This window comes from Canis lupus, chromosome 9, assembly GCF_048164855.1.
Source record: "Canis lupus baileyi chromosome 9, mCanLup2.hap1, whole genome shotgun sequence".
Lineage (NCBI taxonomy): Eukaryota > Metazoa > Chordata > Mammalia > Carnivora > Canidae > Canis > Canis lupus.
In genome coordinates, this window is record NC_132846.1 from 65835090 (window position 1) to 65861400 (window position 26311).

General features: G+C 48.4%; 1 protein-coding gene, 2 long non-coding RNA genes and 1 other non-coding gene across 5 annotated transcripts; 1 reads left to right on the forward strand and 3 right to left on the reverse strand.

Annotated features, from left to right (window-relative positions):
- Positions 1–1692: 1692 nt before the first annotated feature.
- On the reverse strand, positions 1693–4539 carry LOC140640439 (uncharacterized). The gene is made up of 2 exons (XR_012037171.1): positions 3776–4539; positions 1693–2561 (listed from the first exon to the last, which is right to left on the reverse strand). It is a non-coding gene; the product is annotated as an uncharacterized lncRNA (long non-coding RNA).
- Positions 3353–3629, reverse strand: LOC140640779 (small Cajal body-specific RNA 13). Its single transcript, XR_012037412.1, has one exon.
- GLRX5 (glutaredoxin 5) lies at positions 3806–13895 on the forward strand. Of its 2 annotated transcripts, XR_012037170.1 has the most exons (3): positions 3806–4544; positions 12348–12468; positions 13249–13388. XR_012037170.1 is itself a non-coding variant. In XM_072839826.1 (2 exons), exons 1-2 carry the CDS (start codon positions 4250–4252, stop codon positions 13425–13427), a joined length of 474 nt encoding a protein of 157 aa, XP_072695927.1. In that variant the 5' UTR covers positions 4235–4249; the 3' UTR covers positions 13428–13895. The 2 variants fall into 2 exon arrangements, 1 of the variants encoding a protein (XP_072695927.1); XM_072839826.1 differs by lacking the exon at positions 12348–12468 and having other exon boundaries at positions 4235–4544; positions 13249–13895.
- Positions 13896–20786: 6891 nt separating this feature from the next.
- Positions 20787–23771, reverse strand: LOC140639560 (uncharacterized). The gene is made up of 3 exons (XR_012036221.1): positions 23460–23771; positions 22271–22311; positions 20787–21749 (listed from the first exon to the last, which is right to left on the reverse strand). It is a non-coding gene; the product is annotated as an uncharacterized lncRNA (long non-coding RNA).
- Between the last annotated feature and the right edge of the window lie 2540 nt (positions 23772–26311).

The window sequence follows — 26311 nt, forward strand, 5'->3', positions numbered from 1 at the left end:
CAGAACTAGAACCCAGGCCACACACCTCGAACATTCCAGATCCCGGGGCGGAATCAGGTGCTGGTGTGGCACCCAGGCTTCTCATAAAGGCTTCTTTGGCGAATCCGTTTCCACCTGCATCTCCCGAGGTTTGCTCCAGACCAAACTAACCCAATTTACAGCACAGCAGCTCTTCCCATTTCACCCAGGCAGGGAGAGCGGGACCAGTGGAAGTGGACGCTAATGAGGCCTGCCTTCTTGGCTCTAGGCTGAGCCCTCGTGAGGTGGGAAAGAGATTAGCAAAACTGAAGCCACTCCCATGGCCAGAGCAGTATTTATAAACCCAGCTGTCTTGTCAGATAGAGGTAGTTAAGAATCCCAAAGGCATTTCTATCTTGGCATTAGGGGTTGGCAAAAATGCTCTGAGGTCGGGGCATTGCCTTGGTTTCTCAAACATTACACTATTTTTAGGATGGCTGGGGAATCAAGCTAATTCCATGATTGTAGTGATGCTCTAAAATTACTGGAGAATAGTGAAGTGCACCACTGAGAAAGGGCTCGGGTTCCAGCTCACATCTGTGGAACTCTGGGTCTCAAATGCTATTTTAGCTCAGGAATGTTTGGTGGCTCAACCCCCTGTGCAGTCCAAGCAGGCACTTTTCTCTAAAAATGACACTTATAGAATGTGCTGCCTGGCTTGGACCTACCATGTCCCCATCACACGTGCTAGGCACAGAAACACACCCTCTTTGCAGGGATAGAGCAGGGACTTCAAGACTGAAGTCAGGGTATGGGAAAAAAATGATACTGAGCATCCGAATAATGTATCGTCTTAGGCTCAACAATCCTGACTCTTCATTGAGGGCTGATATAAAGAAAGTAGCTCAGATTTGTAAGGTTTTTAACCATAGGTTCAATGGTGAACTTGCTGTTAGAGGGGTGGGCAGAAAGGAGAAATTCTGCCAAATATAGTAAAACCTTATCTATAAATAAGCACAGGGAGAAAACATTTTTAGGATGCTTGAGTCAGCATGTGTACACACGGCGTGATGATTTGGTTTGCGGTCTAATTACATTTTGTGACCCAAATCCCAGGATTCAAAGAAGTTTCTGTGTACTTCCCACCCCCACCTCTCACTCATGTCTACATGAGAGAGATCATAAACTGATAAAGGTTCCTGACTTATGTGTTCAAAACAACCAAGTGCATTGGAGTCTAAGTGCGGATTTCTGACAACTGTTACTTAAGAAGTATATTTTTGTCATGCTTTCATTATAGAATTTTTTCTTTTAATTCCAGTATACTTAACATGTAGTGTCAGATGTTTCAAGTGTACAACATAGTGATTCAGTCACTGTAGAATTTCTAAAGAGAAACCTCAAAACTAAAATGCCAAATCATACATAAGAGTTTGATGCTTTGGAAGAAATATTTTGAATACCAATGTTTTCACTTCTTTCTTTATTTAGAGTGTGCCATGATCAGGGGGACGGGCAGACAGAGGAGGAAAGAGGGAATCTCAGGCCGACTCCAAGTGGAGCCCAACTCGGGGCTGTCTCATCTCAACCCTGAGATCATGACCTGAGCAGAAATCAAGAGACACTCAACGGACTGAGCCACCCACATGCTCTAAACCAGTGATGTTTGGTGCCAATACTCCAAGAGAGGTTTTAAGCCAAAGAGAGAAAGGAATATATTCCACATACGTAATATTTCTTTTTTAAAAGATTTTCTTTATTCATGAGAGACACAGAGAGAGAGGCAGAGACAGAGGCAGAGGGAGAAGCAGGCTCCATGCAGCGAACCCGATGTGGGACTCGATCCCAGAATCCTGGGATCATGCCCTGAGCCGAAGGCAGATGCTCAACCACTGAGTCACCCAGGCATCCCCCATATATGTAAGGTTTTATATTTTTGGTTACTTTATTAAAAGCTTAAAATTGAGACCCACTGTTTCAATTTCCTTGGGCTAGCTACCTGATTTGTCTTCCTGCCCTTGATCATGCTATCAAAGCCGCCCCACTGCGCGTCCTGAAAGAGCAGCGACGTGCTTTCCCATATCCTGAGGTGTCACCTATGTTCTTACACTCTACTGCGTGCAGCAACTCTACTTACTGTAGAGTTCGAAAAAACAGGCTCTGTATTCTCTCTGGTCAGGGTTACTCGTAATCTTTAACCACAGCTCTGTTCTCAGTTTAATAAAATGTCTGACAACCAAGAAAGGCGACTCTGCTTCCAAGCCACGGTTACTCACTGTCGCACGTCTCCGCCTCTTCGGAATCTAAGTCTTGCGAGCTCGTCTCTCCATCCCAGTGAACACAAAAACAGAGGAGTTTAGAGGAGGCAATGAACAGTTTTAGATTTTTCAGGAACAAATTATCAGCATTTATTAAAAGCAAACAAACAAGCAAACCCAAACTTACCGAGGAAAAGTTGGGCGGTTTGGGAAATCATATATTCTCTACGGTAAGTACACCAGATGCTGCTCTTCTGCAACAACGCCTGGACTTCAGCACCCCCATTTCCTATAGTATTTGTGCTCACGGTGCGTGTTGCTCGGATTTACCTTGAATCCATGAATCTGGTGGGGCAGGGGGTGAGGGAGGGAGGGAGAAAAAAAAAAGATTCTTTAAGAAGCCGATCAATGGGGAATCCCTGGGTGGCTCAGCGGTTTGGACCCTTTGGTCCGGGGTGCGATCCTGGAGACCTGGGATCGAGTCCCGTGTTGGGCTCCCCGCACGGAGCCTGCTTCTCCCTCTACCTGTGTCTCTGCCTCTCTCTCTCTATCATGAATGAATTAAAAAAAAAAAAAATCTTAAAAAAAAAAAAAGAAGCCGATCAATATAGGGTCCTCCATCAGAAAACCATCCCACAACCACAGCATCAACAGGATGCTATGATACAAGAGAGATACAAGAAATGTATTATACAGGAGAGGACACAATACATGTGTCGCCGAGGAGCACTTCCGAGTCTTGAGTTTATTCTCAATTTACTAAGGTTGGAGTCTTGTGCTGAACGGTGACTTGCTAACAGAACCCCCGGGGGGGCCGCTTTTCTGATTTTAAGCCGGAGAAGCTCCAAAAACAGAAGCAGGTCACCTGCAGCCACAATTTTTAAGACACTCTTCAAAATCCCTAAAGATTTTAATTATTCACGATAAGACACACACACAGAGAGAGAGAGAGAGAGAGAGAGAGAGAGAGAGGGAGAGGGAGAGGGAGAGGGAGCAAGAAGCAGGCTCCCTGCAAGGGAGGCCGACGCAGGACTCGATCCCAGGACCCCGGGGTCACGCCCTGGGCCCGAGGCAGATGCTCAGCCGCTGAGCCACCCGGGTGCCCCCCCCCCCCCCACACACACTTTGTAAAACGAACTTGTAGCAGTGCTTAGTGTCCAACAGAAAGCGCTCCGTCTGTTGAACAATATCTTGCCTGCAGAGCTTCTCTTCCTGTTGGTCGATAGATAACGACACTGCGCACAGTCATCATCACCGTGGCAACAGCACCCGGTAGCTATCGGAGGAACATTGCACATAGAGCCGCTGGCCTTGGGGCGGCCATGCCTCAGCTTCCTCCGGAGGATGCTCTTTCTGCGAGTCTGGTGTGCCCCCGGGTACCAGCCACCCAGCGCCGCGCCAGGACTGCAGACCGTGCGCCGCCCGCCTCCCGCGACCCGCCGCGACCCGCATCCCGAGCCCCGCTCCAGGCCCCGCGGGGCCACCCGGGTCGCAGGCCGAGGCTGCGGAGGGCCGCCCCGCCCCCACCCCTCCGGAGGCGGGACCGCGCGCCCGCTTACCGCGTTGCCACGGCAACGGAACCGGAACCGGAACCGGAACCTTCGCCTGGAGGTGCCTCCTTCCCGGCGACCCTCGGAGCCCGTCCGGCCTCGGGAGACAGGCAGCCACCCCGGGGTCTCCCGGCAGGCCCGTCCGCGCCCCGGAGGGAAGTCGCCTTCCGTCGCGTTCCGCCTCTGCGTGCCCGGCGTGACCCTGACGGACACCCGCTGTGTCCAATCAGCTGACAACGCGATGGCCGGCGGCCAATAGTGCGGCCGCAGGATGCGGCTCGGGTTTAAGGGCCGCCCCCAGCTTGTCGGGAGGCCGGATGAGCCGCCTGATTGGTGGGCTCCAGGAAGTGCGGGCTAGCGTTGTCCAATCACGGGGAGGAGCTCGGAGGCGGCCCAATGGGGTGCTCCGGGGGGCGGGCCCCGGGAAGGCTCCCCGGGGTGCGCGGGGGCGAGCCGAGGTCTCGGCGGCGGAGCGCGGCGGCGATGAGCGGGTCCCTGAGCCGGGCGGCGGCGGCGCTGCTCCGCTGGGGGCGCGGCGCGGGCGGCGGCCTGCGGGCCCCGGGCGTGCGGGCGGCGGGCTCGGGCGGCGACGGCGGGGGCCGCTCGGCGGCGCAGCTGGACACGCTGGTGAAGAAGGACAAGGTGGTGGTCTTCCTCAAGGGGACCCCGGAGCAGCCCCAGTGCGGCTTCAGCAACGCCGTGGTGCAGATCCTGCGGCTGCACGGCGTCCGCGACTACGCGGCCTACAACGTGCTGGACGACCCCCAGCTCCGGCAAGGTCAGGGCCCGCCGGGGGCGCGGCGCGGGGTCGGGGTCGGGGTCGGGCGGGGGCACGGCCCACCCCGCACACCTGCCGGCCTGGGCGTTCGGAGGCCCCAGCGCTTCACCGGCCCCCAGGCTGCACCGAGAGATGGCTGAGACCGCCCAGGCCCGGTCCCGGGAGAGTGTGCCCCGCGGGGGGGGGGGGGGCACAGCCACCAGGAGGTCCAGGCGCCTTGGGGGACGCGCTGAGGATGCTGGCCGGCCTCGTGGATACCGGGCTGGTGCTGTCGGTGGTAGCGAGGGAAGGCCGGAGTCGCTCTTGCCCTAGGCCTGCGGGGTCACTGACTCACCTGGTGCCTGAGGCTTGGGGTTGTTGCTGCAAGGAGGGGGTGGACCCAGCTCTGGGGCTGGTCTTAGTTGCGATCGCTTGCTGTGGGAGACAGAGGCAGGAGCTCTGGTGTTTTAAATTTTGCAGGCAGGGCGGGGTTTTGGGGGGGTTAGGGTTGGGAGAGGCTCGTGGGGAGCAGCAGCATGGGGAAACGACCCCTAGGTCCCAGCTAACTCAGGCTTGGAGCTGGAGGCATGAAGAGCCAGACAGGGTGTGGGAGCAGATGCAGCAGGTCTCACGGCTTTTCGCTGGCTCAGGGGAAGGAGGGGAGGCCCTGACAGATAATGAGTACCTCTTCTGCTGCTGAGCAGCATGCCAGGAACCCTACGTGCATTCTGCTCTTTATCCCAGTGGGGGAGGAGAAAAAGAGGGCAGAGGAGTCGGTGGATCTGCCCCTTGGTTGGCTAGAGTCCTTGATCAGAGCTGGTGGAGAAATGAGGCGGCTGTGCCTGCACCTCCTGGAGGGTGGCTTAGTATCCTGCATGCCAGTTAGAAACCTCCAGGGACAGAGGCCTGGCATCTCCCTGAGCCTGCTGCTATTCTTTAGTTACAGTGTTCTAAAAACAATTTTTAAGGCACCAGGTTCCCTGCTATTATCCTACAATAGAGTTCTGCATTTCGTTATTATGTACTTAGGACCGCTATTCCGAAGTTGAAATGATTGACCAAGGTCCTTCCTCCTTGATGGGACAGGCTGATGTGGTGGAAAGGCTTTGAGCTGGAATCCCACTGCAGTCAGTCAGCTGTGCAACCCTAAGTCGCACGATTGCATTTTCCCCTCTTGGCGATAGGAAGATACCGAAACCAAACTTGACAACGACTTTAGGAGGTAAAAAAGAGAGAGTAGAACATTTTAGAAAGTGCCCACCATTTTATCTGGCACACAGAATGGTAGTTGTTTTATCATTTGGACTTTAAGGTCTTCAGAGTATTTTTTTTTTTTTTCTCCCAGATTAATCCTTGGGAAAGTCTTGGTTTTCGTGGGTGGAAACTAGGAGGAGTGAAGGCAGATTAACATTACCAGCTCTGTGTGATAACTGCCCTGTATTAGGCTCCGGATCCTTGTTTTCCTGCTAGAACACCACCCTTTGCTAGGCCCTGGGGTGTTTTTTAAGGAGGGTGCTGCAGCCTTCGCCCAGCAGTGGCTGCTCTGCTTCAGAGATAAGATAGGAGAAGCTACTCTGCACTCTTTCAACCGGGTCCTCGCGACAGGTTCCCTGCAAATGGCTAGTATGGCTGTTAATAAACAAGTCGTGTCATTGATAGCTTGCTTAGTGCACGGTTTTGGGGATCTTTGGTTTGTGGTTTCTGTTCTGCTTATTTTTATTTTTATTTTTTTAGTATTTATTTATTTTAGAGAGTGTGAGCACAAGGGGGAGGAGTGGAGGGAGAGAAATTAGGACTTGAACATATCTTTTGGGGGGACACAGCTCAACTCACAACACCAATCTTTTTTCTTTTTAACCATTTATTTATTTTAGAGAGAGCGCGGGGCAGCACGCACACAGGAGAGGGTGCAGAGGGAGAGGGAGAGAGAATCTCAAGCAGACTCCCTGCTGATTGGGAAGCCCCACACAGGGCTCTGTCCCGTGACCCTGAGATTGTGACCTGAGCCGAAATCAAGAGTTGGACGCTCAACTGACTAAGCCACCCAGGTGTCCCATGTTCCCCCACTTAATATAACTGGAGATGAGGTATACTGGAATATAAGGATAAAGTCGGAGCAGAAATAAGAAGATTTACGCATAGCACTTAGGTTCCTGTCTTATATTTCATGCATCTGCCTTACAGCCTCACGTTCAGGTGTTCAAACAACTGCAGTAGGAGTTTAGCTCTTAAATTTCTTGAGCGTTGAGTTTCATCATTTTCATGCCCAGTTTGTTTCATACCAGATTGTTATCTTGGTAAAATAAATGGGTTGCATATCTACTGAACATAAAAAGTACACTTCTTTTGTTGCTTAGAAAAGTAAACATGCGTGCAAGTCTTAAACTTCAGACTGGGGCAGGGTAGTGTGAGCACATTCCCACAGTGGGGATGAGTTTAGCCAGAGTGAGACTTTATAAAACGTGAAGATTCTTCATCTCTTTGCTTTCTGCACTTTTGAGTTTTACCAAGAGAAGCTGACAGGCAGCCTGATGCTTTTGCTAGCCAACGGTACATCCCTGCACCTTTCCCAGACCCAAGGTCACTGCTTGTAACTGGAGAGGGGCTCCTGCAAAATTGCCTTTCCTTTGCCTTGTGCCAGAGCTTTACAAAGGGCCCAAAGCCTGAAGAACACAGACAGTCGCTGTCTTCCTCTTCTGGGCGCCAGGTCCCGGAATTTTGGTCCAGAGAGGTCTCAGCCTGTGACCCAGAGAACAAAGAGGACTATGAGGTCTTCCTCAGGTCTTTTATTTCTCCTGTTTATCTGGAATACACACGGAAGGTAGTCCCTCTGGGTCCCAGTAGAAAGATTTTAGCATTTCCTAATCCTTGTCTTCACAAAGAATATCTTTCATTTTCTGTTGTAAACGTATCACACTCATTAAAGAAACTTGGAAACGCTGAAAGTAATAAAGAAAGGAAATTACCTGTAATTCCATATACACCATTGTCAACATTTGGATCTAGTTTCTAATCTTTTTCTTTTTTTTTTTAACCGCCTTTCAGATCATACATATCTGTGCATAGTATTTTGCCCTCCTCAGAGCAGGCAATATGTCTTATGCAACTGCCTAAGTACCCTGTATGTTGCTTATGTAGAGCGAGCTTTCGGTGATTTTTTTTTTTTTTTAAGATTTTATTTATTTTGATAGCATGTGTGCATGAGTAGCGGGAGGTGGTGAGGGAGAGCGGGAGAATCTCAAGCAGACTCTGTGCTGAGTTTGGAGCTCAACTCGGAGCTCGATTTTGCAACCCTGAGATCCTGACCTGAGCTGAAACCCAGGAGCCAGACGCTTACCCCACTGAGCCACCCAGGTGCCCCTCACTGATTGTTTTAATGGGTAAATAAACACTACTTATATTTGTTATATTGTAAACTCTGTTCCATGCTATTGAAAACATAAACACTCTTAAATTTTTGCTTGCACAGATCACCATTGTATTCCTTGAATCAGATGCTGTGTCTGTTGAATGAATCGCCATTATCCTATTGTTGAATGTTTATTAAGCATTTGAAAATATGCTCCGCCTTTTCAGTATCAGGGAGTTTAAGGCAACAGTAACACATTTGTGACACTTGAAAAAGTTAAATGGTGTGTCTGGGCTTGTTTGGTGTTCCTGTTATATGCTGCAGGTGAGAGTATACATTGGTACTAACACTGTGGAGGAGTAACTTTCAGTACCGGGTCAAGTTGAAGGTGAGCATAGCTGAAGACCCAGCTGCTTCACGCCTGGGTATACGGTATGGAGTGGGAGTTGGCAGGCCTCCTTCGTAGAGGGCCAGAGAGTAGACACTTCAATCTGTGTGGACCCCTGCGTCTCCCTTGCACACACTCCACTCTGCTATTGTGGCATGAAAATGGTCAGGGATGGTAGGTAAATGGATGGGTGTGGCTTGAGTCCCACTAAAATGTTATTTCCAAAAACAGGAAGTGGGCCACAGTTGGCCCAAAGACCATAGTTGCCATCCTTTTATCCAGAGAGGAAGACCCCCGCATTTGAGTTACAAGACAGATGGAAGGATATTCATCAAAGCACTGCTTTTGTAATACTGAAAAATTGGCAAGAGAAGATCTAGGTCTATTGGCCCAGATAAACAAACTGTAGTGTAGTCAGGTCCTAGAAAACTAAATTGTAGTTGAATTAGAGCTAGATGTATTCCATATGACTCTATCTCAAAAGAATACAATGTTTACTCATGAAGTAAGTTGCAAAAAATGTAATTATGGCACAATGCCATTGGTGTCCACAGATGTTAGAGGTGGCGAAACAGTCCCATGTATGGCGGATACACATGTAGTGCAAGTATAGTTCATGGCCACAAGCCAAAGGGCACCTCTGCCGATCTAGAACCTGGCCTTCGGACTCCCAGAAACCTGGATGGAAATCCAGGCTCCACCATCTACCAGCACTGTGACCTTGGTTAAATAACACCCCTGAGCCTTGGTTTCTTCATCTTTAAAACAGAGATAATTATGCACGTGTTGCAGGATTTGTGCAAAGTGAGGCTATGTGTGTAAAACCCTTAAAGGGTATGAAATGCAGTGTTTTCAGCAAATGAGTGTTTTTATGCTGCTCAGCAGGATTGATAGCTTTCTTGTGTTTTTCCCAGTTGTGTGTATTTCTCAGAGAAGGCTGGCTGAAGGGCGGCATAGGGGACATCACCGTGGAGAGAATATCCACCTTGTACCTGGAACTGTGGGAGTTGAATCCTGTCGCCAGTTACATCTCATTTTATCCTGATAATAAATCCTTGAGGCGTAGAGTTATTCCCACTTCGCAGGGAGGGAAACTGAGGCTAAGTAAGATGAGCAGATTGACCTGAGGCTGCATTCCCAACCTGGCAAGCCACATTCGGCTCACGTTAAGCCAGTGAGTGCTCTGTTCCCTCTGTCACCGGCCTGTTGAGGGTCTGCCTCACTCTTGCTCTCAGCCCAGATGATCTCCTGTGGTGCTGGTGTCATTCTCTCAGGTAGGAAGATGCGCTGACATCATTCTCAGGAAGGCAGGAGGCCAGGTGACTTGCCCAAGGCAGAATTAATCTGCATCAGACTCCGAAGCTCCTATGGTGAAAATCTACCAGGAAGAAAGAAAACTCTGGTGCTCTTAAAATTTGTTCTCCAAACCAGGAACAAAGTCTGATGTTCTGGAATGTGATGAATTTTGAAAAGTCCCTTCTGAAAGTTCTGGAAGGGAACTTTCTAGTACTTTTTTTTCCCCCACTCTGGTTTGATGCTTTGGAATATTAATTTTTTTCTGGTGGGGCAGTAGGTATATGTAGCACTGATTTTGCAAGATCACTTCCTTCCTAACTCCCAACCCCTAGTGTCACTCTGTTGGCAGTCAGTGGTTTTTTTTGTTTGTTTGTTTGTTTTTTTGGTCCCAAATTAAATCTTTTTGTCTATCATCTGTGAAATATGATTCCCATTAACATCCATTCTTGGATACGATTTCCTAATTTTCAAGAGTTTCTCTTTGATTCTGACTTGTTTGGAGTGAAATTTCTAAGAGCTGTCACTGTATATTGCAGTTTTTGAAGATTAAAAAGTAAGAGACGTTAGCCTTATTTAGACAATTGTGAATTGATGGGATTCAATTTCAACTTATGTCTTTTATTATTGGAAGTTAACTTGCTTCATGCTGTAGGAATCAGTTGGGTATCTGTTTAAATATTTAAACCTGTAATCAGACTTTTTTTTTTAAGATTTTATTTATTTATTCATGAGAGACACAGAGAGAGAGGCACAGACACAGGCAGAGGGAGAAGCAGGCTCCGTGTAGAGAGCCTGATGTGGGACTTGATCCCAGGACTCTAGAATCACGACCTGGGCCGAAGGCAGACATTAAACAGCTGAGCCACCCAGGGATCCCCTCTAATCAGACTTTTAAAAAAATGGAAAGCAGTATTTTTTTAAGGCCTTGATATCAGCTGCCTGTAACACTTATTACCCTAAAACCAAAGAAGCCGGTACATTTAATTTTGATACACTGCCAGCCAGTAGGCACCTTAGCCACTGTCACAATGTTATCCTGCACTCAAAGGCGGGGTTCTTCTGAGTTCTTGCAATGTAAGTTATTAGGCAAGGTAGCATATCCCTGGGGTTTGGAAGGAGTCCATCTCCCTCACATGTGACTGTGTGTGTCACATGTTCCAGGATGGTTGGAAAGCCCACTTGTTTAGTAGTTTTAATGGTAACAGTTGATTCTGGTGGCATGTCCTCTTCCCCCTAGACTGGACATGTGATCTGCAGCAATAGGAAGTTTAATGAACGAGGCAAGCCTCAAGCTTTGATTGAATGTGGTACTACCCACATGATTGATGAGAGCAAATTATTCTTTTACTTAGTACAGATTTTATTTTTATTTTTTAATTTTTAATTTTATTTTTTAAAAGATTTTATTTATCCATGAGAAACATAAGAGAGAGACAGAGACACAGGCAGAGGGAGAAGCAGGCTCCCTGCAGGGAGCTCCACGCGGGACTCCATCCTGGGACTCCAGGATCATACCCTGAGCTAAAGGCAGACGCTTAACCACTGAGCCACCCACACTTTCCCAGATTTGATTTTTAAAAAACTGCTTTTTAGGATTGGTTGTAGGTGGCTTGGGGTGGACCTCAGATGTCCAATTTATTTTCATTTTTGGTGTGTTTCAAAAATTGTAGGCACTCACTGAAAGTATCAGTAGATATTCGTTGTCTTGGAAGGCTTAACACAATATATCACTAGCTGAAAAATCACACAGATATAAAATCATGTACACAAATGGTTCATGTACACAGTATAGAAGATATTTAAGACAGTTCCAAAGAATTAAAAGAAATTCATATTTACTTTAAACATGTCTTAATCCCCACCCTCACCCTCAGTCACATAAAAGTAGAAAAAGATTTGAGGGTGTAACGTACAGCATTGTGACTGTAGTTAATAATACTGTATTGCATACTTGAAAGCTTTTAAGAGAAGAGATCTCAAAACTTCTCATCATAAGAAACCTTTGTAAGTGCATTCGGTGACAGATGTTAACTAGACTTACTGTGGTGATGATCATTTTGTAATATATACAAATATTGAATTACTGTGTTGTATACCTGAAATAAAATGTATGTCAATCATAACTCAAAAAAAAAGTTCCAAAAAAAAAAAAAAGAAGAAGAAGAAGTGTGCTGTTTTGGGCCTTTGAAATTGTAACCCTTTCTCCATTAGGGAAGTCTGGAGGAGAAAGATAAAGCCCCCAGTGAGGGGCCTTGTCTAGTGTTGTGGTTTAGAGCAAATTTGCCGTAGTTTTTTTAGAAGATAGTGACTTTTAAAAGAGAAAAAACACATCATATCTTAGGACTTGTGAAATAAATGAAATTGGTGATTTTCTTTGGAAAATAAATGTTTGATAGTAAATGATAGGATATCAAGGACCAGTTTTTGTATTTTTAGTTTGTTTGCATGAAAACCACCACTTGAGTAATTTTTATTTTGCATAGTATTGTATTTTGTTTGAAGAATCTGTTGACTCTTCTGTTTTATTTTGTCTGCTCCTTGTGACCATTTAAAAATACTTGCTTACTTATAGAAGTATAAAAATATCAAATATCCATAGTGAGTAATTATCACGGCATGATTTTGATCATCCTCTGTTCTTAATAGGACTAACAGGTATTTTATGGATGGATGTATTTTTAAAAGTGTATCTCATCTGTAGAAAGGAGTAGAATAGTATGAAGAATGTGAGGAAAGAATAATCTTTTATCTTAAAATTGAAACCACACCTTCTTCCTACTGTTTTGTGAAGCCCCATCAGCCTCGTGGTCCAGAACGGAACAGAATAATCACATGGCTGCACTGTCCTAGGAGGGGCCTCATCTCTGTGTGTTCAGAGCCTTTTGCACACAGGACTGATCACATGCATGCTGGTTGGTTTCTTGTCTGCTGTTCGCTCTTGAGAATGGGGGGCGGAGGGGGGATGTCTCGCACCCCGTGGCTCTGCACCCAGGACAGGGACTTAAACCGAGTTTTGGACCTTTCCTTGCTTTGACTCAGTCACCACGAGTTCTGTGCTGAGCCAAATTAACCTGCTCCATGGAGAGCCTATCTGAGGGTGACGAAAGAGATTTTTCTCTGGGCAAAAGAATGATTAAGCATAAAACTCAGTGACTCACCATTGATGGCATTCACCAGCCCAGACAGGCACTAGAAGCATAAGGTGGGGACTGCCTCATTTGGCCAACTTACATGATGGACCCATGTTAAGTCCATTTGGAAATGAAGTCATAGTGTTGTTTCACCAAATCCATGACTGGCAGATGAGTGGAGAAGGTGGCTTTGTCCATCTTGTGTGACTCCCAATCAGTCTGGTTTCTCCGCCATGGGTCCCTGTTGATGGCATGTCAGGCATCGTTTGAGAGCCTCACATACCCGATACTCATGAAAGCCTTGTGAGGTGGGAGTGGGAACAGGTGGATAGTCGAGTCACTGGTATGAGGCCTCACAGTTCGTAATCGGGACAGGTGGGCTTCAAGCAGTGATCCAGTTGACTCTAAGGCTTTTCTACTCCTGTGGCAGACACATCCCCCAAGGATGGGGGAAGCAAGGGAGGGACACCAGGTGTTCTAGCAGGGAGTAGAAAATGTATTCTGCTGTGAAAAGTTCAGCTTGGATCGCTTAAATGATACCTAAATGTTCTTTCCCCGTAGGCATTAAGGACTATTCCAACTGGCCCACCATCCCGCAGGTGTACCTCAATGGCGAGTTCGTGGGGGGCTGTGACATCCTGCTACAGATGCATCAGAATGGGGACCTGGTCGAAGAACTGAAAAAGCTGGGGATTCGCTCTGCCCTTTTGGATGAAAAGAAAGACCAAGACTCAAAGTGAGGGTGGCCCAGGGCCTCCCCAAGCAGCAGGGGGCTGTTGGTGCCAAGACTCACTTCCAGCAAAGCCTTACCGATTCTGGTTTTCGCTCTTCAGACAGCAGCTGCTTGCCTGGATTCCCCCCGTTTGTAAGCAGCTGGGTGGTTTTAGTGTGTCTAGGGTTGGGGCTGCGAATATTCTATTGTGAACTTAATTACAACCACTGCACTGGAATAATTCAATGTTGTATTATGATATTGTCATGAACAAAATATGTTCTTACGTTGTCATTTGCCCTTTGCCTGATTCAGGAGTAAAACAAGGAGCTCTGGAATCATCATTATTCATAAATCCTCTGCAAATGTGTCCGTCTGCAAAGATAACATGTCCCCCCAAATTTTTCATATCTACTTCTGTTAAGAAAAATGATGGACAAGGAAGAAGATTGGTAACTGGGGCGTTGTTTTTTAAAATAAACTGGCAACCCAGGGATACCGTGTGCGAGTTGTTAATTCTAAATAGCAGTAAGTCTGTACCTCAATCTGCTCGGGCTCCTGTAACAAAATCCCGCAGACTGAGTGCTTTATAAACAATACATGTTTATTTGTTATAGTTCTGGAAGCCGGAAGTCCAAGCTCAAGGCTCTAGCAGATTAGGTGTCTGGCAAAGGCTATGCCTTGGTGCATAGATGACCTTTCTCACTGTGTCTTCACAAGGAAGCTCTCTGGGCTCCCTCTTAGAAGGGCACAAATCCCGTTCATGATGACCCTGGCCTCATCTCCCCTCCCCATTTCCCCCCCACCCAAGACCACCATTCTAGGGGGTATGTGTCAACATAGGAATGTTGAGATACAGACATTTAGTCTGTAGCAGTCTAAGGATGTTTAGTGCCTGTGACCTTTCATTTGTAGAAGTTAAGAGTGATTCTCATGCTCTTCTATTAAATTTGACATAGAAATTGCCATCAAGCTAGGGTCTAATTTCTTGAGGGGAGGTAAGCGTTGTGAACGTTCAATGGTGGGGACAGTCCAGTTGGAGGCCTGAGTGTGGTGCCCAGAAGTGAAGTGGCTGAGGCAAGGGGAGGCAGCCCCGCTCGCCCACCTCTGAAATCTGGTGCTCAGCAAGCTGCACTGCTGTCATATAGGGAGAAGTCACTGGCAGTCTTCCAAAGAAAGGAATCCACTGAGCATTTTATTTCTTAAAAAGTACAGTCTTTACACGGTCCTATGTAGAGAAAATCCTAGATTCCACCAAAAAAACTACTAGAACTTATAGAGGGATTCAGTAAGGTCAGAGTATACAAAGTCCATTGCATTTCTATGCACTAATAGTGAAGCAGCAGAAAGAGACGTTATGAAAACAGTCCCATGTACAATTGCACCAAAAATAATAAAGTACCTAGGAATAACACTTAAGCAGGTAAGTGAAAGATTTGTGACCTGAAAATTCTAAAACATTGATGAAAGAAATTGAAAACTCAAACAAATGGAAAGACGTGTGCTTACAGATTGGAAGAAGAAATATTGTCAAAATGCCTACGCTACCCAAAGCAATCTATAGGTTTAAAGCAATCCCTGTCAAACTAATAGAATTTTTCACAGAATTATAATAAACAATCCTAAAATTTGTTTGGAACCACAGAAGACTGAATAACCAAAGCAATCTTGAAAAAAAAAAAAAAAAAAAACCCTGGAGGTATCACAATTCCAGATTTCAAGTTATATTACAAAGCTGTAGTAATCAAAACAGCATGGTACTGGTATAAAAATACACATAGATCAATGGACAGAATAGAAAACCCAGAAATAAACTCAAGATTTTATGGTCAGTTAATCTTCAACAAAGCAGGGAGGAATATGCAATGGGGAAGAGTCTCTTCAAAACAGTGTTAAGAAAACTAGACAGCCACATGAAAAGAATGAAATTGGACTACTTTCACCATATGCAAAAACTCAAAATGGATTAAGCATCCAAATATGAGACCCAAACCATAAGGATTATAGAAGAGAGCTCAGGGAGTAATTTCTCTGACATCGGCCATAGCAATATCTTTCTAGATACATCTCCTGAGGCAAGGGAAACAAAAGCAAAAATAAACTGTTGGGACTACATCAAATTCTGCATAGCAAAGGAAACGAGAACTAAAAATCCTGAATGGGAGAAGATATTTGCAAATGACATCTGATAAATGGTTGGTATTCACAATATATAAAGAACTGATACAACTCAACACCCAATAAACAAACAATTCAATAAAAAATGGGCAGAAGTCATAGATGTGTTTCCAATGAAGACATCCAGATGACCAACAGACACATAAAAAGATGCTCAACATCATTCATCATCAGGGAAGTGCTAATCAAAACCACAGTGTGCTGTCGCCTCACACCTGTCACAATGGCTAAAATCAACAACACAGGAAACAAATGTTGGTGAAGATGAGAAGAAAAAGGAACCCTCTTGCACTGCTGAGAATGCAAACTGGTGTAGCCTCTCTGGGAAACAGTATGGAGGTTCCTCTAGTTAAAGATAGAACTCCCCTATGATAATTATACCACTGGGTATTTACCCAAAATATACAGAAGCACTAATTTGAAAGGATATATGTACCTCTGTGTCTACGGCAGCATTATTTCCAATAGCCAAATATGGAAGCAGCCTATGTCCATCGATAGATGGAGAAAGACGAATATATATACAAGGGGAATATTACATAGTCATAAAAAATGAAATCTTGCCATTTGTTACAACGTGGGTGAATCTAGAGAGCGTAATGCTAAGCGAAATAGAGAAATACCATATGATTTCAGTAAGATGTGGAATTTAAGGAACAAAGGAACAAAGTGGGGGGAGGTTCGGAAAGAGAGACAAACCAAAAAAAAAAAAAAGCACAACAAACCAGACTCTTAACTATAAAGAACAAACAGATGGTTGCCAGAGGGGAGGCAGGTGGGGTGTGTGTGAAACAGGTGAAGGGGATGAAAAGCAAAGAGCCCTTCAGTCAGCTCAGGGCCTTGAGCAGAATGTCTATTGGAATTGAAGCTTTCCAATGGCAGACGTGGGAGGAAGAACGTAGTTACTAATGAACAGGCCAAGAGTGACCAGGAAGGACGGGAGCCTCACTCCCCAGTGCTGTTCAGAGGCCTGTTCTGTGTACTTAGTCTACTTGAGCACCTCTTGAAAAAGCTCAGAGAACAGACTGACGTAGGTAGGATTGACCTTCTGGGCTACTGCCACCATCCCTGCCCCAGAGGCTTGGGGATTCCAGAAGAAAAGAAGGGAAAGGGGTAGCTCCACCTCCACTTTGCTGAAGACTGTCCCACCGGGTGAGAGGTCTGCTCCTGGCCTGGCACAGAGCTCAGGGCTTCAGGGAAAGAGAAGCAGATCGGTTTCACAAAAAGGTTTTTTATGACCTGAATTTTTTTTCTCTCTCCTTTTTTAAAAAGTTTTTATTTATTTTATTTATTTTATTTTTTTTCCTTTTTAAAAATTTAAATTCAGTTCGCCAACGCGTAGTATAACACCCATCAACACTGTGGTGTTGGCTCTAAGCTATGAGTTTCCGTAGACCCCTAGAGGAGATTGGAACTCAGCCAGGTGGCCCTTCTTGCTTTGCAAGTGCAAGTGTGGACAGTAGAAGGAAGGCTCAAGGTCTCCCCCTCCACTGGGCTGCCCTGAGGAGGTGAGGAGCAAGGTCGTGTGCGCCCTTAGCCTTTGCAGAGAATATCCTTGACAAATCACTTCATACGGTCCCTGGATGAGCACCTGGCCATGGGGCACACACAGCTGCAAAACTGTTCCTCGCCTTCACACCTGGCGCGTAGGTGGTACTTTAATGTGTTCTTGCCTTTTTTGGCTTTTGCCGAGATGCACCTACGTACCCTGGGGGTTCATCAGAAAAATCAAACGATGGGAAGATCAGCAGGGGAGACATCAGGGTGAGAAAGCTCCCCAGACCAGTAGGATGGGGTTAGGGCTGCCAACTGAAGCATCTCACTCATGCTCATGAGTCACGGTGACATCCTATCCGTCGCCAGAGAGCTTCAATGTTTAAGGGATCACTGAGCTCTACAGAAACAAATGTTCTTTCCAGAAGTTTTAATTAATACTTTTTTTTTTTCCTATATGCTTCACGAGTCTTTACCAAGTGGAAAATGGAAGATGCTGTCTTCTGCCGGTCTGAATAACTGTGATGATCTGCATAATTAGAATTCACTGTGATAATTAGAACAGTGACACCAAAGTTCCTTGTACAAACAGCGGCATCGCACGCCATCTATTTTCAAATGCGAGGTCCGCTTCACAGCTTTCCAGCACAGCAGGTTTGGCTTGTATCGTTGTGATTTATTGGCTTATTGTCACAACTTCAAAGTGCCGTGTTAATAGGCCCTTTAGAAATAGCAGAAGTTATTTTAGAAACTTAAACGTTTGCATGATTTCAGGGGGTTTTTGTTTCCTGGGTTGGTAGTTACATAAATGTCATCGCACTTCATTTAAGCGATGACTGTTAGAGGTGCTTTAGGACCGAAGGTAAATTTTAAGAGGTCTCATGGGCTTGGGGCACCTGGGTGGCTCAGTTGAGGATCTGACTCCTGATTTCAGCTCAGGTCATGATCTCAGGGTCATGAGATTGAGCCACAAGTGGGGCTCTGCGCTGAGTGCGGAGCCTGCTGGGGATTCTCTCTCTCTCTCTCTGCCCCTTCCTATCACCCTATCCAATTGGCCCTATCCAATTAATTATGCAGAACCTGAGACGTGAAGCTTTCCTATAATTAATAAAGCCATAGCGGCTAGCTTGAGAGAGAATTCTTGGAAATGTATTCAGTATAGCTTATTTAGATGTTTAGAGATAAATTCTATCTTGAGAGTGCCGGGTCCCAGGAGAGATTGTGCTCAGAGTTCAGAGGGAACCACCCCTGTGTTAGTGAGGTTTTGTTGAAGTAAATTTAAACCAGAGGCAAGGAAGCTTCCGTGTTTGTTCCTGAGAGTCACTGACAGGAAAAAATAGATATTGATGGACAGTCAGACAAAAAGCTGATTTGATAGATTGAAAAAAAGATTTTATATTCCACTTAAGAATTGTCTAGTGAGCCTAAAAATAGCTTTACGTTGTACCTAGGGAGTTATGAGAGCCAACTGGAGGGATAGCGGAGGGGTGGTAAAGGAGAAGCGCTGATTGTGAGCCCAGGAGGGGATGCTCGAGGTGACCGAGGGGTGCTGGTCTCCCTTCCTGAGAGTAGCATCTCTGCAGCTCCGGGCCACGGCCAGTTGGGCTGGGAGCAGATCTGGCCTGGATCGCAGGCAGGAAATCCTACAGAAAGTGCACCCTGCCTCAGAGATCTTGTCCCAGCCTCAGCAGAGTGGTGGCCTTCCACAGACACCTCCCTGGCCACTTCGCTCCCCTGCCTATGAACCTACTGGGGACACTGCCCAGAAAGCCTCCCCTGACATCCCACTTCCTTCCCCCAGCCCCTTTGGTCCGTCACACTGGGTTGTAATGGCCTTTCTCTTAGCTTCGCTCAGGGACCCCCATATCTGGCATATGGAGTGCTCAAAAAACATGTAAAACATGAGGGAAGGATTCCCTGTCTCCATTCCTTTTGGACTGGTCACAAGAAGCATTAGGTTATTTATTGGTTTACCAGCCCAGCACTGGGCACCAGTAAGGTCATGCTTCTGGAATCCCATCTCAACGCTTCAGACACAAGAATAACCTCTCTTTCCCGCTCAATTGAACGGGAAAGTAGCCAACGCCACCTACATCAGGCTGGGTAAGAGGCTCAGATGGGAGAGTCCCCAGCAGGAGCCTGGCCCACAATGAGCTCTCAGGACACGATAACCCCTACGGCGACCTTGGACCACATCAAGACTCGGTATTGTGGTGTGCTCTTCACCAGCATTTTAAGGCCAAAGGGAGGAGAGATAAGTCCATATCAGTCAACAGACCCTGTTAACGGTTAGTTGCCCCGGGAGCATGGAGACTCCCCTTCGAAGGTAAATGACAAGATCTAACACTTGTGACCATCTGCTCAGCGGAGCGCATTTACCCCGCTGCTCTTGGGGATGGCAGAGCCTCAGACAAAAAATTCCAAGTTACTTTCCTAAGATTATGGTTTCACTGATTGCTGCAGAATTTTTTTTTTTTTGAATACTGCTTTCATCTAGTGGGAAGTCTTAATTGATAGATTATGCTTTTACAGCGTGGAGTGATGCTTGAAAGAACACACTTGAACCTTGAGTTAATTCTGATTTATTTTTTAAATTTTATTTTAAAGATTTTATATATTTATTCATGAGAGACACACAGAGAGGCAGAGACACAGGCAGAGGGAGAACCAGGCTCGCTGCGGGGAGCCCAGTATGGGACTCGATCCCAGGACCCCAGGATCACACCCTGGGCTGAAGGCAGATGCTCAGCCGCTCAACCACCCAGGCGTCCCGAGTTAGTTCTAATTTCCCAGGAGCCAGGATTGTGATCCTGGATTGTCCTGCACCGAATTAAGTTTTCACAGGGATATGTTCTGCCAAAAAAAAAAAAAAAAAAAAAGAGGTAGCAATAAGCCTGGTTGATAGGAACTTAGGTGTTAAGTGTGGACAGTACTTCCAGGTGATGTGTCTGTCACTAGTCCCGAGCAGGCAGGGGCTTTGGTGATCAGCAAGCTTGGGGGCACCAGCCCCCGGGGGAGTCCAAGCTGAGCCCCCAACTCTGCAGGGGGACATCTTCCTGCCCCAGACCCAGGCTGGCTGGGGCGAGCTTTCCCCTGGGGGTCAGTGGAGGCAGGGCTGGGGTCCGACATGGGTGTCACAATCCTCGGAAGCAGTCGGAGAACTGCGCCAGGGTTCAGTACTTGGACAGTTCCCGACCCTGGGTGACCTGGGTGGGCGCCCTGCAGGCAGGTGAGTCCTCCACGAGGGGAGCAGGATCGCAGTCACAGAGGAGCTGTGACGTCAGCGACAGTGCCTGGAGCCAAGGGCCTTGCAGACAGGGAGGGGACCACGAGCCACGGAGGCAAGTGGCCCCAGCAGCAGGGAAAGCCGGGGAAACGGCTTCTCCCCCGGGGCCTCCGTGAGGGTCCCTTGCCCTGGGGTTGGCCTGGTGAGACTGATTTTGGACGTCTGACCTCCAGGACCACAAGAGAAAAAGCTCAGGTCGTTTTAGGCCATCGAGGTTGTGGTTATTTGCTACAGCAGCAACAGGAAACCGATACAGTTTTCTGGATCTTTATGAGAGGGGCCCCTTGATCTAAGTGGACAGGGGGCGGGGGACAATCGTTTAGTGAACCCCTACCCTCTGAAAGGCATTTATTTTTTAAATTTTTATTTTATTTTTTTATGATAGTCACACACAGAGAGAGAGAGAGAGAGAGAGGCTGAGACACAGGCAGAGGGAGAAGCAGGCTTCATGCACCGGGAGCCCAATGTGGGATTCGATCCCGGGTCTCCAGGATCGCGCCCTGGGCCAAAGGCAGGCGCTAAACCGCTGCGCCACCCAGGGATCCCTGAAAGGCATTTAGATCTCTAAAGTACCCATCGCAAAAGGTCTGCGAATGTGGGATATTATCTCTGCCTCGGTGTCAAACCAGACTCGGGCAGGTCGGGTGACTCGTCCAAGGTCCCTACCTCCTGAGTAGCAGGGCTGGGGCTTGAGCGGAGGTCCTCACACTGATCACCCTTCAGAGGCCTGGCCCTATAACTGCATCCTCGGCTGGTGCCGGCTGGATCTAGAGCACAGCCCTAAGAGGGAGATGACCCTGCTGCCACTGAATTCTGCCTTCATATCCCAATGAAGCCCGTGGCTGGGGATGCCGGGGCTTCGGGGAGACACCCCCCTGGCCATCCACTATTAAGTTTGTAGGTATTTGGACATCTCTCGGGCCACGCACCTCGAGGCTGTGAGCCTGTCTTCTGATATACCCCAGGGCAGACCCTCGGGGTCTACTTACTGATGGACAGACAGGGGGGCAGGGGCCCAGTTCTGAGTAAGACAGCTCCTCGCCGCAGTCTAGTGGCAACAGTAGCTGAGTCCATAGAAAATTCTAACGTGCCAGCGGAGCTTGCTTGGGTGCCTGGGAAGTACAGAGCAGCTCTCTTCCTGGGCTGAGGTCATTGAAGAGGGGGACCCGCTGCTGAGTCTCAGAGGATGATGACCCCGGTGGCTACCAGGCATCCTCAGACAGTGCTCCTCTGTAGGTCATCTTTGCTGCCACCCTAGTCCCATCGAGGCTGGGTCCTGGTGGGGGGTGGCCAGGGTCCCCGCAGAGTACTGTGTCATGTTCAGCAGTGACTGCATTGGCAGGATGTATGCTTCAGCCCTGAGTGTGCGCCAGGGCCTGATGCGCTGCACCACTGGAGAGGCAGGCAGCCACCCTCAGACCCTGCATCAGGGCCCCCTACTCTGGGCCCACTCTGGCTCCCTCCAGTTGCCCCCCCATCCATTCAGGGCAGTCGATCAGGAGGGCCGAAGGGCCATGCCTACCTGGAACCCTGTTCTCTTCCTCCCCAGACTATACTACAGGTAACTGAAATCGGGGAGCTCCCTGCCTTGATGCCCAGCATCTGCTTCCGGGGCCTGCAAGCTTCTTAGTCCACGTCCCCAAGACAGGACAGTGCCATCACACCAGGTGGGGGGCCGTTCTGCCCGGAGTTCACGGGCAGTGTTGGATAGAGCCTGAACGCCCAGCTCAGCGTCCACATTCAGATGCCCATGCCCAGACAGGTGCTGGATGACGTAGCTGGACCGAGGAGGGGTGCCGAGGGCTGGTCTGCACTCTGGCCGTGCACCTGTCAGAGGTGGCCCGAGCTGCCCCATGCGTGGTGACATTTAGCAGGTCAACTGGGCATTCTACATTTAGCCAGAAGCTTCCTACCTGATGCGGCCTGTGTCTCATCCAGGATGTTCCAGCTGCACCTGTGATGATCATAATGACATGGTGTAGTGACTGTCCAGGTGTCTCGGGACTCACCACCCAGGGGGCATCCAGAAAGCAGGCTGCGGCCAGGCTGAGGGGGGTTGGGGCCCTCTGGTGATTGGTGCATGGGGAGTGAAGATCGAGGGGTGAAGTGGGGAGGTGTGGGACACCAGCCCCAAGGGGGTCCCAGGAGCAGCCTTCATGGCCATACACGACTGTCGACCTTTCATGGGGGAGCAGAGGGGAGCTGTGGGGAGGCCGAAGGAGAGGCTCCAGCCTGAGTTGGGAAGGCTGGCCTGGAAGCCAGCAGAGCCGTTCTACAGCCCAGGACACCCTAGGGGTGCTGAGGAGGCCGTGTGTGATGAACCGCACCAATGGGAGCTGTCTGGCCCAGGGTCCTGTGGTTCCAAGCCGACTCTTCGAGAAACAGATGTGCTCACCCTCCACCTGCTTGGAGATGAGACCTGGGGCGTCTCTCGCTCACTTGGTGCACTGGTTTTTACTTCCTACCTTGGGATTCCTCTCCCTGTTTCCGAGGACAAGACTTGCAGGAACTTTGCTCAGTTTGGATTTCAGACTAACTAAAAGGGACCCCACGGCACCGTGGGAACCACTGGCGTGGAACACTCTGGGTCAAGGTTTCAAAAAAAAAAAAAAACAAAAAACCATTCCTTTTGCTCTAACTGGGCATGCGTCCTTCTGGAGATTGCATGCGAAGGGCAAGCCTCCACACTACTGAGGGCTGCCCCAGAGCTCTTTGGGGGGGTGGGGGGCCTGGACCCAGCAGCACCTGGGGCCGATGTCTGCAGGTGCATCTGCAGTGTCTGCAGGCTCACGTCGGGGCTGGGGCACCAGTTTGGTGCTGGCCACACTGACCAGTCATTCTTCTCCCCCCGCCTCCTGCCAGCCAGCACGGTGTGGGCCTGTGTGCAGCCATCTGCCACCTTCCTCCGTGAAGGGAAAGGGGAACCCTTGAGTTTGGCCTGGGGAGAGGGACCTGTGCAGTGAAGGTTGCTCAACACCCTGCATGTTTCAGAGACAGGACTGGCCTTTGACCGGTTCTTGGGAGACAACCCCCAGCCCCTGGGACATCTCTGGGGCCCCTGGAGGTTGGAGTAGCTGAGGAATAAGCACTCACACCACTGACCTCCGGTAAAAACCCTGGAAGCCGGCTCAGGGGAGTTCGCCTCGTCGGCAACACGTGGTACATGTCGTACTGTTGCAGGAAGAAACAAATAGGTGCTGTCGCCGCAGCTCCCCTGGGGAGGGCCACTGGCAGCTCCTGCCCGGTCTCACACGGGCTCTGTCCTGTGCACCTTTTACCTTCGCTTTAAAAATGACTTGTATGCCTTTGCTGTATGAACCACATAACAGCTTCCCTAAGTCCCGGGAATCCTGTGAGGTGGTCTTAGGGACCCCTGACAATGGGGAGGAGCTCCCGCTGGCTGGGCGGGGAAGCCCCAACACTTCTCTCTAAGAGTGACTGCGTCTCATGAGCTCATTACAAATTACCTGCACCATTACCAGGCTGACCTCGGGACTCAAGGATCCATGACCCTTCCCTTGTGCCCCTCAGCATAGCTGGGCTAAGACTGGGATATTCAGGCAGGGACTACGACTTGGGGAAGGGGCCCCTGGGTGGCTCAGTGGTTGAGCGTCTGCCTTCGGCTCAGGGTGTGATCCCAGGTCCTCGGATCGAGTCCCGCATTGGGGTCCCTCTGGGAAATCTGCTTCTTCCTCTGCCTGTGTCACCGCCTCTCCCCCTTGTCTCTCATTGATAAATAAATAAAATCTTAAAAAAAAAAATAAAGACTTGGGGGACAGGCACACTCAGAGTAGACAGGCTGGCTCATGGGTTCAGCCTCTGCGCTTGGCCTCGGTCAGTGGGGTCCCTCTTTCTGGGTCAGACCCCTGATGGGCCCTAACACCAGACTCTCACACTGGCTCTCTGCACCTTTCAAGGTCCAGGCCAAGAGGGAAACTGTTCTAAGCCCTCTCTTTCATCGACTTGGAGCCAGTCCCTGAGCTGGGGTTTCCTGTCTGGGTTCTATCCTCCTGCATGCTAGGTGTCCCCGGCAAGTACCTCTGACCTCTATGCCACGTGCTGACACAGGCCCATTATCTGCTCTGGTGAAGGGTGCTGCAGGAGATGACAGTAGAATGACCTCGGGCAACCTGCAACTTTCCTGTGCTTTTCAAAGTCACCTGGGTTTTCTTCTATTCACTTAATGGATTGTTTACACTTGAAGACTTTACCCAAGTATTTATTGAGGTTAGCAGAGTGCGTGGGTCAACATAAAAACCGCTTGAAAGCAGAGACTTAGGCTGAATCCAGCTAAGGACCGTGAACTGAGAAGCACCTGGGTGGCTGAGTGGTTGAGCATCTGCTTTTGGCTCAGGTCATGACTCCGGGGTCCTGGGATAGAGTCCCACATCGGGATCCCCTCAGGGATCCTGCTTCTCCCTCTGCCTATGTCTCTGCCTGTTTCTCATGAATAAATTAAAAAAATAAATCTTTAAAAAAAAAAGAAAGAAACACGAATTGAAATGGGCGACACAGGCCAGATAGATCCCAATGCAAATGGAATCACTTTGTTTCCAAACACACAAATATCTTAACTATACCTACAGGACAACTATTTTCATTTTAATATTGGTCTTAAATTTACTGATGAGAGTGGGGCGCCTGGGTGGCCCAGTCGGAAGAGCATCTCCCTTCAGCTCAGATCATGATCCTGGGGTCCTGGGATCGAGTCCCACATTAGGCTCCCTGCTCAGTGGGGACTCTGCTTCTCCTCTGCTCCTCCCCCTACTTGTGCTCACGCTCTCTCTCTCTCTCTCTCTCTCTCATATAAATAAATAATTTAATAAAGTAAAAGTAAATTTACCAACAAGAGCCCTGAGGTATAGGGAAATCGAGTGGCCCAGGAAACTACAGTTGAAAAAAAAAAAAAAAAAGAAAGAAAGAATTGGGTAATAAGCCGAAGCAAGCAGCTCCATGGCCACAATGATAACTGCTAATTTAGTTACATGTAATGGATTATAAAACACATTTATTTAGGAATATTGCTTTCCCCCAACTGTTTATGACACCCTATCAAAACACTCCATCTGCATTTTCAATATTGATGTCTCTGTCATCACTAGAGCACATTTGGAGCCCTGTACCCACTTCTCACGCTTAGTGGAGCACATCAACCACCTGTTCAAATGCAGGCTCTGGTTCCAAACGTCTAACAAGCTCCTGGGCCCATGCAGCTGCTGCTGGCCTGAAGACCATGGAGCGAGAAGAAGGTCCCAGGAGCGCATTCCCTTGCCTTTTATTTAAGTTGTCTGCAATGGAGCAGTTTTGAATCTGTGCAAGACCACTTCCGCAGGAATCTTGGCTTAAGTATAGTAGGGCGCTTGAACTTCTCCTGTTGTCCTGCAGGTCTTTGCTCCTGGTCTCTCCGGTGTAACCGCCTACTGTTCTGCTCTTTAAAGTGATCTTTGAAGGATGTGGTTATAATGACGCTCACCATTCCAGCTGGGACTATCGATTGCCTCCTGTTTAAATACTTTGGCCACACTAGAAGTGAGGTCATTTTGGGCTCTCCAGATGGGAGGTAGATATTGCAACCAAAGTAATTCCAAGAATGCCCTCTAGTGCGCTGTTTTGGGAACAGTCACTCTAAGGACTGTCTTCTTTTTCAAGAGATAATGTTGAGAAAAATCAACCTCACTAATTCAGGTCTTCTGCATATGGAACTCAGCTGGGGGAAGCAGTCATTATGCCCCGGTCACCGTGGCTGCCTGCTGTCCCTCACACTTGTCATGCTTATACCCAGCCTATACTTGTTGTCCCTTCTGCTTAAAACATTCTTCCTCCCTGCATGGCTGCTGCCTTCTCGGGGCTCAGGTCTATTCAGAGAAGCCACCTCTACCACTGTGGCTGGGGGGGCAAATGCTACTTCACCTCCCTAGAACCCTGGGAGGTTGAACATGCCCCAGTGAACATCA